This window comes from Aspergillus niger (assembly GCF_000002855.4).
Source record: "Aspergillus niger supercontig An12".
Taxonomy (NCBI): domain Eukaryota; kingdom Fungi; phylum Ascomycota; class Eurotiomycetes; order Eurotiales; family Aspergillaceae; genus Aspergillus; species Aspergillus niger.
Genome location: NT_166527.1, coordinates 708,138 through 725,456, shown reverse-complemented (window position 1 = coordinate 725,456; position 17,319 = coordinate 708,138). Strand labels below are relative to the sequence as shown.

Sequence of the window (17,319 nt, the reverse complement as noted above, 5' to 3'; positions counted from 1 at the left end):
CGGAACCCACACAACACACGAAATTAAACCCTCCTCACAAGAAACTGCATCTTAAACGTCGTCTCCCCATTATGCGCCACCTTCGTAATCCCCTTCCACTCCTCGCCCGTAACATCGACCTTCCACTCCGTTCCCGTCTCCCTCCCCACCTGCTCCCACAACCTCCTCCACGAATCCAAATCATGGCGCCAAATGTTCGAGCCCAATTCTTTGGCCTCCAACTCCCCGGCATTATAATCACCCACATGGCGACCAACCACAATAGACCCGGGCTTGGGCTTCATCAGCTTCATGACCTGCTTAGCCAGCTTTACCTGGGTATCCCAGTCGAAGAGGTGGAAAAATGAGGCCGCGTTGATCATGTCTACCTTCTCCCCAAGACGCTGGAATAGTTCACTGCTGTCGTCGAAGATGTCGCTGGTGATGAATTCGCATGAGAGAGTGTCGCGGTCCGCGAAGAGCTCGTATCCCAAGTCGATGAATTTGGAGTAGAGGTCTGAGCCATAGATTTGGGATTGAGGGGCTCCTTGGTGGACCTGCTTGGATCAGTATCTGTCCTGGGGTTGTTGGCTGTGGGGGGGAAGTACAAGGTGTCTGATGTCTTGGCCCATGGCGCAGCCTAAGTCCAGGTAGATGTCGGAGGTGTCCTTCAAGCGGGACAGGATTTCAGAGTATGCAGATGAGTTGCAGATGGATATGTCGAGGAACCGGAAAGATCCGATACATGGATAGGGGAACTTGTCTGATCAGTAAAGGATGGTCACTAGTTTGCGGGGAGTATAGACTTACTACGGCGAATGCGCGATCTCGCTGTTGCACCCAGCGTTATTCAGTATACGTTTGATTGTATCAAGGGCATACTCTTACCACTTGTTTGACGTGATCAATGATCTTCTCCTCCGGAATCTTGCTGTATTCGGCAAGAATGGTACGTGCAGGCTCCTTGACCTGCGCCAACTCGGGCTCATACCAGCTGAGCTGGCGGTTGATGCCATCCTGCGGAGTTTCCGTACTTGTGGTTGGTTCGCTCATGGTAATTTGCTGTAAATAGAAGATGGAAAGGGATCAAATCTACACTCGGGATTTCGGTCGGTGTCTCGGGGAAGGAGATGAAGAGGACAAAAAGACTGACTGTGTGGCGTCATCCCACTGTGTGGGGCTGCCGCCATCGGACGTCCGATGCCTTCGGACTTAAGAAATAAAGTCAATACGGCATAACGGAGGGAAGGATATCCTGATAATGTATTGGTTTTAAGAACCTATGTGTTGCCATACAAAGACCTATCACAACAAATCGGACATTTATTCTACATAAGCATGAGCGACAGGGACAGCGCCACACAGCCGACAGGGCCGAAACAAGCTTTCGCCAACCCTTGAGAACTTGGGATGCGGCCGACTGACCCACTGCTGTCCAACGGTGTCCAGAAGTTCCCTCCAGGTACAAATAAGATAGCATATCGAGATTTGCTTCGAATGTCTGCTCCACTACTTCCATCTAGAGACGGGTCCCTCTTTATACTGCGACCGTGCGTTTCTGCACTATCTTGACTAGGGAAGTTGGACCCTTACCTCGACTTTAGCCGAGATGGCTAAGGCAGAAGGTACAACGCCCACCGTTTCTGAAGCACTACGATCCTTCGTTCCTCCTTAGTATCTCCAGTATCCAATGCTCAGACCGTCTCTCGGCATTTTAGCTGATGACCGGCATATGTTATCTCCCGCCTCTGCACCGAATCCTTAGGATGCGGGCATCCCCGCTTATCGGAGTAGCGGCCGGCGGAGCTTTCCGCTTAGCCGAGCAGAGCTGAATACCTGCGCGAATTCCACCTACATTTGTTCAAACAGAACAATTCCATTAACAGCTATAACAAGAGTAATACTATTTAAATCTATTTAATCCATATATCGACTTCTATTATGCCATAAAACAAGCATCAATGACCGACCTACAGCCCTCCGGAGCCCTCCGAAGGCCAGGAAGGATCGAGGGTATCAAAGGATCTGCATAAGCACCATCTGGCCGCCATTCCGGATTCAGCAACGGTCTCGGGGCCATCCATCCATCTGCATATAAATGTCCCCGATCTCGCCTTGACGATCCTTTCAATTTTTCGCACACACCTCTCCATGCAACAATGGTCCGCATATGGCCCAAATCTGCCCATGACCAGCCATCGGACCTGGAAAAAGCGCCTCCTTCGCGCGACCCCGAATACCAGGTGAAATGGGACCCTGACGATCCCTTGAATCCGCAAAACTGGCCAGTGCGGTACAAATGGTGGGTGACGGTGCAGTTGGGCATGCTCGCCCTGGCCGGTAGTTTGGGCTCCAGCATCACCACTTCTGCCGATGACACCATCGCCGAGTATATTGGCGTCAGTAGCGAGGTCGCTGTTCTCGATGTCTCTCTTTACATGTTAGTGTTTCCGTAGCGATCTTGTAAAATATCGACACTGACCAATCCCAGTCTCGGCTTCGTCCTCGGCCCCATCATCTGGGCTCCCCTCTCCGAAGTCTGGGGTCGGCGCGTCAGCATGCTCCCAGCCCTCTTCTGCCTGGCCCTCTTCGACATCGGCACCGCGACCAGTCGCAACGCCCCTGCCGTCTTCCTGACGCGCTTCTTCGCCGGTTTCTTTGGCTCCGCGCCCATCAGCAACGTCACCGCTGCCCTCGGCGACATGTGGAGCAAAGAAACACGAGGCACAGCTGTCAGCATCTACGCGATCGCCGTAAATGGCGGTCCAGACCTGGGCCCCATCATCGGCGCGGCCATCATGGCGAACTCACATCTCGGCTGGCGCTGGACCGCATACATCCACGCGATCTGGGTCTTCGCGACCTTTATCATGGCCTTTTTCTTCCTCCCGGAACTCTACCCGCTCGTGCTGCTGAAACGCAAAGCGCAAAACCTCCGCAAATCCACCAACGACAGCCGATACTGGCACCCCCATGAACACCTGCACCTGTCTGTCCAATCTATCGTCACGAAACAGCTTGCTCGCCCGCTTCGCATGCTCTGCACTGAACCTATCGTCACTTGCATCGCCTTTTACGCCGCCTTCGTCTACGCAGTCATGTACCTCACCCTCGAAGTCTTCCCTATCGCCTTCGAAGAACTTCGCGGCTGGTCCCCTGTCGTCGGGGCGCTGCCCTTCCTCGCTCTCCTGATCGGTGTCATTCTATCCACCGGAATCAACATCTACAACCAGTTCCGCTATAACCGCATCTCCGCGGCCGCGAACGGCGCTCCCGTCCCTGAGGCCAGGTTACCGCCCATGATGTTTGGCGGTGTTATTCTTGTCCTGGGGCTATTCTGGTTCGCCTGGACAGCTACCCCCGCTTATCACTGGATCTTGCCGTGCTTGGCAGCGTTCTGTATTGGAGCAGGGTTCAATTGTATTTTCCAGCAATGTTTGAATTTCCTGATTGACGTGTATCGCGTGTATGCAGCTAGTTCAACGGCGGCTGTTACGTTCCTGAGAAGTATCATGGCGGCGGGGTTGCCGTTGGCGGCGAAGCCGATGATCAGGGCGTTGGGGATTGGGCCGGCGATCTCGATTATTGGCGCTGTGGCGGCGGTGTTGTTGCCCGTGCCGTTTTTGTTTGTGAGGTATGGGCCGGCGTTGAGGAGGGCGTCGAAAATGATTGATGGGTGACACACTATTCATATATGATATGTATACATACACCATAAACTACTTAGCCATTATTTACCTCAAAATAGAGATGCAAAAACCTGATGAATAAAGAGGACTATATCCTCGCCTCCAACACCCCCATCTCCATCCCCTCATTCTCACTCCCCACCCAACAATTCACCAGTCTCAGTCCAGCCCTCCCAAGTAACTCCGCATACTCCTTCTCCGTCCTCTCCGCCCCCGCAAAACTGACCATCATACTGAGATCCCCAATCGCAGCCATCAACCCGCCCCCCGTCTCCGGAATCACCTTCTCCACAACCAACAACACCGACTCCTCATCCATCGCCTCCCGTACTCTACTTAGAATCTTCACCACCTCCTTATCAGGCCAATCATGCAACACAGTGCGGAGCATGTACCCCTTGGCTCCCTTGACAGGCTGCTCCGTGAAGAAGTCATACCCTTGACTCTCTATTACCCCATCAGGTAGCTCCGCATCAGCGACAACATGCGGCAGGTCCTGCAGAATCAGTCGTCCGGGGAGGTCCGGGAACGCGGAGCGGAACGCGAGGAGGTCTTGGCCCTGGCTGCCACCGATATCTACCATGAGTATTGAGGAAGGGGTGGGGTTGTCGATGTGGAGTTTGTCGGTTACCGGGAAAAGCTTGAACCATGGTTGACCTGCGCGACGGATTGGGGACTTCATGACCGTGTTGAAGGAGGATTGGTAGTAGGGCTTTGTGGACAGGTAGTCGAAGTAGGGGGAGGATGTGCCGGCGGCGAATTGGAAGGGCGTGTTGGTTAGGTCGTTGGGGTTGGTCCAGTTGTTTTTGGCGAAGTATTCTGGGAGTTGGGTGAGGAAGGTGTGGAAGTGGGTGCTGGGGTGGTGTTAATTATTTGGGAACGAGGTGTCTTGGGGAGATGGGGGAATACGGACAAGTGGATGATGGCTGCTGCGAGTGGAAAGGTTGAGATGTAGGATGAGGAGAGGGGAGTAGGGGTGAAAGTGTCAGCGGTGTGTTGTTTGAGGGTTCCCATGGCGGAGAGGAAGCGCATGATTCGGCCTGGATGTTTGGTTAGGTTGTGGCTTTGATTGAGAGGAATGAATAGACTGACCGACAAGGATTGGGTCTGCTTTTGTGTCGGTAGCTATCTGGTTTACAGTGACTTTGCCTGTCTCACTCTGGGATGAGTGGTGGATGACGGCGTCGAAGAGCTTGAGGTCGATGGCTAGACGAAGAACCATGGTCTGGTGTTCCTGTTCTCTTATTAGTATCGAGCAGTGCATAATGAGAAATTGAACATACTGTGAATAGTAGCCTGAACATTGTTTCCAGAGAAGATTCGCACATCGCCTTCAATCTGTCGCATGCAGACGACAGCTCCGCACGCTGCTGCTCATCTATACTGTTCAGTTCGCCACTCGAAGTGACGGCGTTGATGGACTTGATGAGATCGGAGACGCTCATTTTGCAGATCTTCTGAATACGAATACAGTAATAAGCGGGAAAACACCTGATAACGTTCTGATGTCCCTCTGGTTTGAGGATGCGCGTCATCAGAGCTTTATATACGAGCAAGCTCGGTAGATCGGTGTCCGCCCCCGAGCTAATTTCCCGACCCCGACCCCGCGCCCGATCTTTATCCCCGGGCGTGCACCGAGGCCGATTTCCCCAGTAGCTGACTGCTTCTCTCGAACATGCAATAACAAGCGTGGGATTCTTGGACCAACGGGGTTAACGAAGTCGTGATTGTGCAGCAGGCAATTGGCGCGTCGAGTTACAACCTGTTTCAAGGCCTGAGGCAGTCATAGAGAGACTACGGAGATGAGGTCACGGTCGGCTTATCACATATTCCAACTTGTTCTATACCACCCATCTAAACTATATATCTCTTCTATCATTCCGCCCAACCCAACATCCCCAGACCACTCATACCTATCTCCATCATATTTATAAACCCAACCTACTACGTATGTTCACCAAAAGGGTTAAACCGCGCATTCAAGGCATGGCATCCATGCTTGCACAGCAATAGATAACGTCCACGAAGGAAGTCGCATCACACTCAAGCCGAAATAGCCGTGGCCCATTTACTCCGCTTCCGCAGTGACGGGCCCCAAAAGGTCAGTACGTAAGGAATAGGCGCAGCTACCGCACTGATAATCCCAAGAACAGTGAGCGTCCAATGAGTGCCAAGATTCCGATACATCGGGATCCCGACCACCGTCATCCCGCCTGCAGCGAGGTATCGAACCAATGCAACAAAGGTCAGTGCCGACGCTGCATATTGTTGATAGGAGTCGATGATGTACATGTAGGCCGAAAGGAAGATACAAATGACGCCGAAACCGACAGCGATCGAGGCGGCTAGTGGGGACCAAATCGCGATAGAAGGCTAGTATTATTAGCATCTTGCAGTGAACACATTCATAAAGGGTGATGAAAAAAGGTAATCGTACATAGTCAGTCCATCCCATCCAGAAAAGACCGATCGGGATGGCTGGGGCTCCGATTTGGGCGAAGAAGAGTCGCGACTCTCTGTCCACCATGCGACCGGAGCCATCATCGCCAGCGTCTCGCAACTGCTTGGCTGTTTTGCGATAAAGGATAGGGACGAGGACCATGCTGATGAGGATTCCAATGAAAAGTCCCAGAAAGCAAATGTTGGCGAGGCCTTCGTTGATGCCGTAGGTGTCGGCGAAGATGTAGACGTATCTGAGCGAGTTAGTGGAGCCCGTGGATAGCAATGCAAACGGTTGATCAGGTGCATACCCGTCCAGGAACGTAAATAGGACAATGTAGACAATGGTCAAGTAAAATGTGAAGAAGATCACGATTGGCTCCATAAGAAGTAGCCAAGGACGAGTAAAGTTCCTCTTCAGTACCGGCAGCAGGCTTCCCGACCCCGAGGCCTCGCCGGCTGTCTTGAATCGCGCGTCCCCGGTCGCTTCGCGGAAAAACTTGGCTTTGTAGTACAAGAGTTGCGGTGCAAAGGTTTCGCGTTTGAAGAGGAAAATTATGGCTATCACCAGGCCATCAAAGATGAGCATGATCCATTCGGACCATCTCCAGCTGATGCGGGGACTGTATCCGATGTATGCTCCCACAACGGGTCCTGATCGGTCCGATGGTCAGTTTGACTCGACACCCTCAATTTCCGGCGGTGTGGAGTGGATGCTGTGCGATACACTATACGATACTCACCAAGGATGGGTCCGCCAAAACCCGGAATGGCAAAGATAGGGAACCCGAACGTTTTCTCCAGGGTACTCCATACGTCGGATATCGAACCACCTGCAACAGTCAGGGGCGCAGAACCACAGAGTCCTGCCAGAAAGCGAAAGACCAACTGGGACCCGAAATTCGGAGCCAACGCAGCACCTAGAATCCAAGATCCGAAGATCACCAAAGCGCCGATGTAGACGGGAAATCGGCCAACAATTTCAGACATCGGACTGGCAATAAGCGCACCGACTCCGAAGCCGATAAGGTACAGACCAGTTGCGAGTGACTCGGCGACTTGGGATACTCCGAAGTGCTGGGAGGCTTCGGACAGAACGGCGGAATCGATGGCCGATGCCATGGTGGTCACCAAGGCGATCAGGCAGACACACATGGTGGAGGCGACTCGGCGGGCATGCGACCATTGCTGCGGGTTGAAGGGATCGTGGGGAGTTGCCCAGGACACCTCATAATACTTTTCACCGTTACAATCCGATTTCAAGGAAATTCCAGGGATTTGAGAGGGATCTCTGATCTTACTCGGTGGATGTTCAAGAGGCTGCGGCGATGCGAGTTCGGAGGAGGATGACTCGTGCTGGGCGCGACTGGCGTCATCGACCAGCTCGTTCACGTATCGTCGCAAGCCTCGATATTGGTATATAAACGCCATGTTTCTGGTGTTGGCGGAGGTTGGAGGTCGTGTATGGCGACAAACACGGAGAGCAGTTGAATATAAGGTGGAAAAAATTCTAGGATAGACGCGTTCGTCGGAGTGGAGTGGATTTATAATCCAGAGCAGGCTAGATAAGTACCATAGTAGGTCAAGTTGGCAGCGGCCACTGAGAATTTGAGAAGAAGCCAATCCCACTTTTCCCGGCCGAAAGCAGAAGATCTGCACGGCGGGCGATTCCGCCCTTTTCGGGCCCTGATGAACTGCTCGGGTTAATTTACTCCGCGCACTTCCTGATTTGGAAGGATGGCCCGGGAGCTTACAATCAGGTGCTGTTGTTGTTCTTACTGGGGCTCGGAGACTTGCTACTTAAGTTACTTCGTATTTCCTACTACGTGTGAAAAGTATGTATAATGACTACAATATTCCATCTGCTACGTGTATGGTAAGACACGTCAGGGTAAGGATTTGCCGATTGATTCAGATCATCATAATACTCAGACAACTCATTCAGATGTTGCTGGTCCATACCCCGCGCAGGGCCCCGTGACGACCTGCTGGTAGAATGCCTTCAACGACCTGACCTTTGGGAAGTCTGGGAACAGCTTCCAGAAGTCGAGGTACCCGAGATAGTCTGCAAACTCCGGGGTATTATCACCTCGAATACACCATGATATGCGGTATTGGCCCATGTTGTAATTGGCAACGTCCATGATATCGACTTTAGCGCCATGCTCATGCCACCTCTTCCCACACGATTCAATAATCTCCCTGAGGTCTTCCTCTGACACCTGTTGGATCAAGTCAACGCGTCACTCATAGGAGCCATGGGTTAATGCGATCCCAGACCGAATTTTTCCACTTACATAGTCTCTCGGAGGTATCTCCCCGCTGACCGTTGCCATCGTATCCCAAATCTCGTTCGTACTCAGAACCTCGGTATACGCAAACACACGCCGATTCAACGTCCGCGCATCTGATATAATCTGCGCGACATACTTCCCAATATCCCCCATATCCGTCAACCCAAACTTCTGATTGCCATCGCCAACGATCCGATGGTCAATGTAAATCGAATGGGCGTGGTCCGACCGACCGGAGGAAATCTTGGGTACCCAAACCTGGAACCAACATCCGACGTCGATGAGAGTGTATGGAAGGCCCACGCGTTGAATAACGCCCAGGATGTCAAGCTTCTTGTCTTTGATGTCGATGATGCCTCTGGGTGCCGGTCCAACCCATTCCGATGGCACGAACCGCTTTACCCCTGCTTCTTTGGCGGCTTCGATCCATGGATTCTGAGATTCAAGATGTTCCCAGGTAATGCATGAGATTAGGACATCGATTTTCTTTAGTTGATGTACTAGGACCTCCCGGGGACCGTTCAGGTCGTAGCCGACAATCTGGACACCTTTTGCTTGGAGGGTTTCGTTGGCTTGGCTGTTGACTGACGCCTCACGGGTAAATGATGTGACAGTCTGCTAGACTCATCAGTTAAGATCATAAATATCGAGTATGCGACTCGGATGTCATACGAATTTTGTCGGTGAGGAAAGTAGGCCATCTACCACAGACCGGCCTGTTTTACCCGTTGCACCTATCACGCCCACGGTGATAGGAGTACCCATGCCTGTCGTGAATTTTACAACTCTGTATAAACGGTTACAAGATGGAAATCATTTCAACAGAGAGAGAGACGGTTTGATTAAAGAGTGTACACGTGATCGTCGGACGAAAAGAACTGTAGAATATAGACGGAAGTTTGATCACTTCGGCCCAACACTGTGTTGGCCGCGGCTTCGTCCGAGCCCGAGCTGTGGATCGGGATTCGTCCGAGCTGCCCCACATCCCACATGAGATGAGATATTGACTGTTCTGAGATCACTTTATGATTCGCGGTATGTTAGCATTATTTCCAGATAGAACATATATTGGGAATACACTCATTTTGGTTGCCTTTTTCTGACGTTGTCGTCATCGAGTCTCTATTTTCGGTACACACCTGTCGATGTACACCCAAATATCAAACCTACACATACTTCCCACATATCTTGGTAATATATCTCTTTCTTGAACCACATGACTTACCATACTTTTCCCCATCGCATATGAAGATTTAAGATTCTCAAATTAACAAAGGCTTGAGAAATAGTCTTTAGAACTCCATCATTAACTGACCAACAGGCATCTTTGCAAGGCACAAAGGCTGGGTAATGGACATCATTGCCCGAAATCAAGCGTCCAGCAGGTCTGGAAAGAAATTGCCGTAAATATTATATCAGATGGAAGTGTATCAATTCTCAGCTTGTATTGTTAGCCTGTTAGGGCAGATTCGTTGATCAATTGTATATACAGTATATATGAAATCGAGCTAGTTCGCTCTTCAATCCTCCCACGCAAGGTAGCTCACTCCAGCTCTATGCATAATTGAGTCTCCCCAAGCCTGTATATGACAGTGAAACCCAGTTTGTGTTACCAGAGAGACACTCGCTCGGCTGTTTAGACATTTTCCACTGTCGTAGTCAAAGGTATGGAAGCCGAGCACCACTCTGGGTACCTTGAGAAAAGGCTTGTCAAATGTGACCTCGAAAGAGTTGTTCTGCTGAGGCTTCCACCAGGGTCTGGTATCTGTGGCAGCTACGCCGCCACTGGCGACATTTGACCGATCGGCAGGGTGAGCCACCCAAACTACATTAGCCTCGTAGAGTGTGCTGTTATGCCATGCCTCGGCGCTCACTTTGAATCCTTTCGCAGTAATTCTGGTAGGAGAGGCTCTGAAACGCCAGTTATTTTCTCCATCCAGGTCTAGGGACTTGATAAGGCATACCACCCTTGGTGGCTCACTAAAAGGTGTGGAGAATGTGATGGTCTTAGACTTCCCTTTTCCCTGTAAATCATGACAGTTGAATACACCGTGTTGAACAAATGGGAATCTTGATCCCATTTCGAACCAGTTCATACCCGCAGAGTACATAGGTGACTCAGACCATACTCTGATGCTTGCAGTGCCCTTTTTCTGGTCATGTTCGACTATGTTTGCATCAAGCCGGATACGGTTGTGCGGCCTGAAACTGACCCAGTTGATTCCAGTAATAATGTTCGAAGACTCCGACTGTGTCTGGTTGAAACACTGTTTTTTTTCATGGTGCTTCTGAATAGTTTCCACTTTTTCCGGTCGATCAATTTCCATCGTATTGAAGTTGCGGGCAAGGTTCCCTTGACTGGGGTAGTAGTAACGAATATATTCTTTGTCGTGCTCTGATAGATCAAGATTAAAAATTGTTCTTCCTTCATTCCAGGTCCAGGTAGACGGGTAGTAATTCCGCATTATAGACGAAGGGTCAATTTGGGTTCCTTGTACTGTCTTGAGGAGAAACCTGGCAAAGTAACATCTATCCACTTGCGATCGATCCCAACAAGTTGGCGGACCCCCTAGATCCCTATATATTTGGTCCGTGTTCCAAGGGAATAGCGCTTGTGGCTTCTCATCCTCATGAACACGTCCTAACACATGCCCGAACTGGTGCAGAATATCAGCGCGAAGTTCTGCCTGAGGCCTCCTGTCAATAATCCACGCCAAGTTTACCGACGGTCTTCCCTGGGAACTCCAATAGCCACAGTCCGTTCCAAGGTAAGACCACGTCCCTTTTGACGCATCAAAGTCAACCAGAACATCTGGGGGGAAAGATGCCATATCAGTAACGAAAGTGAAGCGGATGTTGGCATAAAGCGTCCAGTGCGTGGCATATTTCTTGACTTGATCCCGCTGCCATTCCGTTCCGGAAAGAAACCCGATTTTCAGCTCACGACCAGGCCTCCAGAGCTTGCTCGAAATCAAATCAAGGTCAAGGGGAGAATCACTGTCTTCAATCCTAAGTGGGACAGTTATTGAGCCATTCTCGGGATTCTCTTTTAGGGAATATTGGACTCTTTCGCTTTGGTCCTCAGCACCATTCTGGTAGTTGTAAAAGCAGACTCGGCTGAAGGCTGGCGCCATGGTATATGATAAAGACAATCTTGCCGTATTTTTTCCTTCTAGTAACTAAAATAGCAGAATGACTTACGCCTTTCCATCTTTTCAAGTCATAGGAGGAGGGGTGGTGTATCATAACCCATCATTCCTTCGGCCTTATCTTGATCCCTAGTACGGCAATCTCGAGGGACGTATTCTCTTCGCCGATTCGCTAAGGGAGACTAAGCTGAACGGAGAACAAATCCCTCAGTGGAGCCACGTAAAGCTTTGTCACTGGACATTTGACAAACTAATGCAGAATTTATGCAGTCACATCACAGGATCCGCAGGCCAGAACCCGAGGCAATTACCAGCCCACACAAGGCCTGCAATAATTATACACAGCAATAGATGCGTAGATATGGTAAAGGTAGCAGTACCCTACTAACTGCGAATACTCGGTTTCTGGCGAGTCTGTCGGAGGTTACTACTCGAGTGCACGACTGTTCACTTCTATCCCTTAGGGATATCCGGAAGCTACTCCCTGTCGGGCTCGAAAAAGTAAAGGTTGTATCTGGTGTGGTAATTGACTCACTTAAGTGGCTGGCTCACTGACGGACTGAAATCCTTCTGAGCCCCCAGCCCCTCATCATCCACACACCATGCCAATCCATTATCTGTCCTGCCGCTATACCCCTCCAAAAATATAAAGTAAAGATGATTATCTCTTAATCTACTCGAAATTTCTAAGTACAGCACACAATCTTCGCTCTGTTATCAAAAATGCGCCTTCTGTCCGCAAGGCGCTCCGCAACAGGGAATCTCAACATCGAACTCGAAGAATTTCCCGATGTACCATCTGAGCAGTACGCCATCCTCTCACACACATGGGAGAGGGAGGAGGTCAGCCTCAATGATTTAAACTCTGGCCTTGCTGAGAATAAACAAGGTTTTCAGAAGATAAAAAACTGCTGTGCCAAAGCATTAGATGATGGATTCAGATACACCTGGATCGACACCTGCTGTATCGATAAAACTAGCAGCGCTGAGCTATCCGAGGCGATTAACTCAATGTATCGATGGTATCAGGAATCTAGTATATGCTATGTATATCTTGCCGATGTTCAGTCGCGATGTGACATATCGAGTAGTCGGTGGTTTACAAGAGGATGGACGCTTCAGGAATTGATTGCCCCACCAAGAATGATATTCCTGAATAAAGATTGGAAAGAGTTTGGGACCAAAAGGAATATGCATGGTCTCCTATCCCAGATCACTGGCATTCCAAGTGACATTCTCACAGGCACTAAGGACCTTGAAAGTATCAGCATTGCGCAAAGAATGTCATGGGCTGCACGACGGGTTACAACCAGAGTTGAAGACCAAGCATACTCTCTTTTGGGGATTTTTGGTATTAACATGCCTTTAATTTACGGAGAAGAAAAGAGATCCTTTATTCGCCTTCAAGAGGAGATCTTGAGAGTGAATGACGACCAGAGCATTTTTGCTTGGAAATCTCCTGAAGAGTACCGCGGCGGGCTATTTGCAAGCTCCCCGCGTGCGTTCAAGGACTCAGCCAGCATTGTCCCACACAACGCTTTTACCACCTTGGACAAGCCAGTTACACAAAGCAATAAAGGGGTTCACTTGGAGCTTCGTCTAATTGGCAAGGCACCGGGACTGGCCCTAGCTATCCTTAACTGTATCGACCGTGCGAACAGCAATCTTCCGATTGCGATTTACCTCAGAGACTTGTTCATGACCATGGAGCGGTTTGAAAGGGTCAGGTGCACAGAACTTGCCTATGTGGATCTACGGGGATACAAATTCTCACAATATCCAATGAGAATGATTTGTGTCAAGCAACGCCGGCAGGCAGATCTAAAGCAAAAGACTGTGTCAGATGTTGAACCCGACTTCTCTGATATGAGGCCACTAGATGGCATACTGGATAGCCTGCCTGATGTCAAGATGAATTCGATGGATAAGAATCGAGAAATACTTGGTTCACTCACAGAAAGAGGAGATTTTGATGCGGTATGGCTGCTGCTGACTTGGAGTGATTTTGATCCAGAGCGAAAGGACTCTCAAGGGAAATCACTGTTATCACAAGCAGCAAAACATGGCCACGTTCCCATAGTGAAACTTTTACTAGCTCGAGGCAACGTTGAGTTTGATTCCTGTGACCAAGAAAATCGAACCCCTCTTTCCTTTGCTGCATCAGCTGGCCATGTCTCTGTCATCCAGATACTACTAGAGACCAATAAAGTGAGAATTGACTCAAGAGATAATCAAGGCCTAACTCCTCTGGCCTGGGCAGCCAAAAACGGCCATGAGAAAGCAGTCCAATCACTACTTGAAAATGGTGCCTACATTGAGTCAGAAGATGATTGGGGATGGACACCGTTGCTCTGTGCAGCCTGGTACGGGAGGTCAACGGTAGTCAGTTGCCTCTTAGCGGAAGGCGCTGATTCAGAAGCAAGAGACAACAATTGTGGCTGGACCCCATTGTTGTGTGGGGCCGTGAATGGTCACGATGATGTGGTGCAACAGCTTTTGGCCAAGAATGTCAATCTTGCGGCGGAAGATAAGGACTATGGCTGGACATCACTGTCTTGGGCAGCTGTAAATGGTCATTATGAAGTGGTACGGCAGTTGCTCGCAAAGGGTGCGAACATTAACACAAAGGACTCTCATCTGGGCCGTACACCATTGTCCTTGGCGGCGGGAAATGGCCATGACAAGATCGTACAACTTCTAGTAAGCAAGGACGCTGATATTGAGTCCAAGGATTGTTATTCTGGCCGGACACCACTTGCATGGGCAGCTGGGAATGGTCATCAAGCCGTAGTACAGCGGCTAATGGTGGCAGGTGCCGATACACAGTCTAAAGATGATCAATATCACCGGACACCGGCACAATGGGCCGCTTGCAACGGTCATGAGGCGGTGGCACGGCTATTCCCTCCTGCTCCCGTTCCAAAGCCTGAAGAATAGTATGTAAGCCCTTTGGGTGGTTCCCACAAATCGTCAGCCAATCGCAGTGTTTGTTCATCTTGAAATCCAATGGTACTTGCGCTATGTGAGTAGCTATGCATACTGCATCTTATAGAGATGACCCTCACACATAATCCGCACACAAGAAAGAAAATTATATCTCCTCATTAGAGAGAATGGTTGTATGGTAGGAATCCGTTTTGCAATGCTTTTTTGATACCATTTGCCCCCTACCCCCTTCTCCGCCAGTCCCAAAGTTGAGGATTATTTCGTTGCTAATGTTAATACTGCTTCATTAGGAAACTGTTAGCAGGAGAGTGTCTTCACAGTGAAACGTAGCTTTTGGAGGTAAGTGGAGGTGAGTCCGTGGGGCTCGGGACATCAATGTGTTTTGCTCACCCTATCATACAATAACAAATATGCCCTGGTTCCAGATATGCAATATTGCATACAGGCCACGGCCAGTAATACCTTCATGGTGTACCATGGCCCTCGCTATGTAACGGTAATGTGAACATTTACCTTGGAAGTATTTGACATTTCGGTCTATTGTATACTGCTGGATTTCCTGGACGTTGAAATGCTTTCTTGAATCCAACAGTAATGGTGTGAAATAGATGAATAAATAGCATGCCAGCGGCCATTCCAAAATCCGGCTTGTTGTTTGTCCCGTCACTGAAAGCGGCCTTGCGGGAAACTCTGGCTGATGTTTATCACTGGTAAGTAGTAACCAGGATTGCTGTCCTATGGTAGTAGTGTGCGACATATATATAGTATTGGCAGGTGGCTCCATACGAGTTAAGTGGTACTGGTGACCCTCAGACCGATACCAAAGAAATATGGAGCTAGCATTATAACAGCTCATCCCGCACCTGTTTGCTTTATATGTGGCCTATCTGTCCTCCCAACCCACTGGACCACGAACATCTAGAGTTCGCTGGGTACCATATCACACTAGCGAAGAGTCAACATGACTACTAGATTACTACTACTAACGTTACGGTACGGGAGAGACTCTTTTCCACCGCCCCGGTGGCAGAAAACCCACCTTTTACCGCTTCCCCTACGCCCAATGCGGCAGAACCCAGCGAACCTTGCTAAGAAAAGTGCGGATATATGCGGATATGCATTTTGTACAGCCCGGAAAACAGGAGTCAGCATTGTGTACACTTTCTTACCGCCTTCTTACTTGTCGCTGGAGATGGGCAGAATCTACTTTTTGTTGTACTAGCAGTTGAGTGTCTCTAAAGTCCATCTTACGTCGTCTACCTGTCTATCTATACGGTATATCGGGCATGGATAGGAGAATTATTTGATTTTTATCTACATCAACTATACTCTGGTCCCTCCCTTCTGTGAGTTTGAGATGGAACCGTCTAATCCGGGCTATTGTGTTGCTCTTCGGCCCCTTCAGTGACATCCATCACTCACCAGCCTAGTTTCTTGGCCTCCTCTCCGCTCACGTCGTCTGGGATATCCGTAACATACTGTAAAACATCTGGAATCTCTACCATCCACTCCGGCCGACGCTTAGTCCACACCTCTGCCACCGGCTTGGGAATATCATCAAAGAGACCAAACATTAAGACTGTTCTTGTTAATTTCACTCCCGGAACTCTTACAAAGGGGGGAGAGGATGGAGAGTGAACTGACGTGATTTCCCGGGCAAAACAGTCTCACTTTGGTACATGATCGGACTACAAAGAGATTAGCCAGATTCGAAACACAAGGCTCCCATTGCATGTACTGACCATCCACAGTTATAACAGAAGTATCGATCCAGTGGTCGGCCACAGGCGGTGTTGGTGTCGAGAAATTTCTTGGGACGACCGTTCAAGACCATGTCTTTGTTCTCCACCACGACGACATAGGTGCCGGCTAGAGGAATGTTACTTAGGCAATGTTGGGCTAGGAAGTAAACACGAAGAAGAGAGGAGGTGGTAAATACCGGCACCACTCTGCTTTCGACAATTGAGGCAGTAGCAGATCATCACGCCACCCCCAGACGGTGTGGGATTGTCCATGGTGATGCGGATGCGGCCGCAGTTACAAGAACCCTTGACAACCATGATGTGCCACGCTTGGTGAGATTCTGTGTAAGGGGGCAAAAGGGGTCAGAAGGAACTGTAGTAAAGAACAGTGGATATGAATTCCGGCTTGAAGTGCTTGAAGTCTGGAAGCTGGACCAAAAGAAGACTTGGGCCGGTTTTATCGTCGTCGGGCATACGGCGGTCTACCGGTGTTGGCAATGGCAAGGAGCGAGCATCATCTGGAACGCCCTATTTAACCAAGAAAACATACAGAATATCACCCTTGGCATTCTAGGGATTGAAGGTTTAACCTTGTTACAAATACCCGCTATACGTGAAGGAACTGAATAAAGAAAAACTAGGTGAAAGTTAATTTCTCTGGAATTTAAGAATATTAGACTTGGGGTAATGTATCTGATATAAATGATGGGAAAGTAGCGTGGTTCACTTTCTATGATTTATTCAGTATATTCTACACAGATAGTCAAATATAGAGCTCGCTGTACATTTAATCCCTGTTTGAAAGTTTATACAGAGAGCAATTGTATGACACAGAGAGAGTAATACTGAGGAACATAGAAGAAAATGTGCAGCTCATGCGGCATCCTTCACGCTGGGACTGTCTACCAGTATAGAGGCTTTTTTGATCTTCTTCCGGTTTTGTCGTTTCATTCAGGCTTTCACGGAAATCAAGATTTCTAGTACAAGGCAGGGTACACTTTCTGCAGAGTTGCTCCACTCATTAAGCAGCCGCATTAGGTTGAATTAGGTTACAGTGAATACGTATAACATTACTACTGAT

At 49.4% G+C, this 17,319-nt stretch overlaps 8 protein-coding genes across 8 annotated transcripts; 2 read left to right on the top strand and 6 right to left on the bottom strand.

The window, feature by feature from the left end:
• Positions 1–23: 23 nt before the first annotated feature.
• Positions 24–1,032, bottom strand: An12g02830 (uncharacterized protein; the record flags this gene model as incomplete). The annotated part of the gene is made up of 4 exons (XM_001395325.1): positions 24–536; positions 588–737; positions 790–810; positions 868–1,032. The coding sequence occupies 4 exons, from the start codon at positions 1,030–1,032 to the stop codon at positions 24–26; spliced, it is 849 nt and encodes a 282-aa protein (XP_001395362.1).
• A 1,106-nt stretch (positions 1,033–2,138) lies between these two features.
• Positions 2,139–3,659, top strand: An12g02820 (uncharacterized protein; the record flags this gene model as incomplete). Its single annotated transcript, XM_001395324.1, has 2 exons — positions 2,139–2,419; positions 2,471–3,659. The coding sequence occupies 2 exons, from the start codon at positions 2,139–2,141 to the stop codon at positions 3,657–3,659; spliced, it is 1,470 nt and encodes a 489-aa protein (XP_001395361.1).
• A 97-nt stretch (positions 3,660–3,756) lies between these two features.
• On the bottom strand, positions 3,757–5,113 carry An12g02810 (uncharacterized protein; the record flags this gene model as incomplete). Its single annotated transcript, XM_001395323.1, has 4 exons — positions 3,757–4,522; positions 4,582–4,708; positions 4,761–4,902; positions 4,952–5,113. 4 exons carry the CDS (start codon positions 5,111–5,113, stop codon positions 3,757–3,759), a joined length of 1,197 nt encoding a protein of 398 aa, XP_001395360.1.
• A 598-nt stretch (positions 5,114–5,711) lies between these two features.
• Positions 5,712–7,538, bottom strand: An12g02800 (uncharacterized protein; the record flags this gene model as incomplete). The annotated part of the gene is made up of 4 exons (XM_001395322.3): positions 5,712–6,041; positions 6,106–6,361; positions 6,419–6,761; positions 6,851–7,538. 4 exons carry the CDS (start codon positions 7,536–7,538, stop codon positions 5,712–5,714), a joined length of 1,617 nt encoding a protein of 538 aa, XP_001395359.1.
• A 506-nt stretch (positions 7,539–8,044) lies between these two features.
• On the bottom strand, positions 8,045–9,166 carry An12g02790 (uncharacterized protein; the record flags this gene model as incomplete). Its single annotated transcript, XM_001395321.1, has 3 exons — positions 8,045–8,329; positions 8,405–9,016; positions 9,074–9,166. 3 exons carry the CDS (start codon positions 9,164–9,166, stop codon positions 8,045–8,047), a joined length of 990 nt encoding a protein of 329 aa, XP_001395358.1.
• A 346-nt stretch (positions 9,167–9,512) lies between these two features.
• On the bottom strand, positions 9,513–11,535 carry An12g02780 (uncharacterized protein; the record flags this gene model as incomplete). The annotated part of the gene is made up of 3 exons (XM_059750761.1): positions 9,513–9,567; positions 9,627–9,788; positions 9,935–11,535. 3 exons carry the CDS (start codon positions 11,533–11,535, stop codon positions 9,513–9,515), a joined length of 1,818 nt encoding a protein of 605 aa, XP_059601825.1.
• Positions 11,536–12,273: 738 nt separating this feature from the next.
• Positions 12,274–14,487, top strand: An12g02770 (uncharacterized protein; the record flags this gene model as incomplete). The annotated part of the gene is made up of 1 exon (XM_001395319.1): positions 12,274–14,487. One exon carries the CDS (start codon positions 12,274–12,276, stop codon positions 14,485–14,487), a length of 2,214 nt encoding a protein of 737 aa, XP_001395356.1.
• Positions 14,488–14,890: 403 nt separating this feature from the next.
• Positions 14,891–16,556, bottom strand: An12g02760 (uncharacterized protein; the record flags this gene model as incomplete). The annotated part of the gene is made up of 6 exons (XM_001395318.3): positions 14,891–15,226; positions 15,666–15,702; positions 15,919–16,075; positions 16,141–16,184; positions 16,239–16,365; positions 16,436–16,556. 6 exons carry the CDS (start codon positions 16,554–16,556, stop codon positions 14,891–14,893), a joined length of 822 nt encoding a protein of 273 aa, XP_001395355.3.
• Positions 16,557–17,319: the final 763 nt, after the last annotated feature.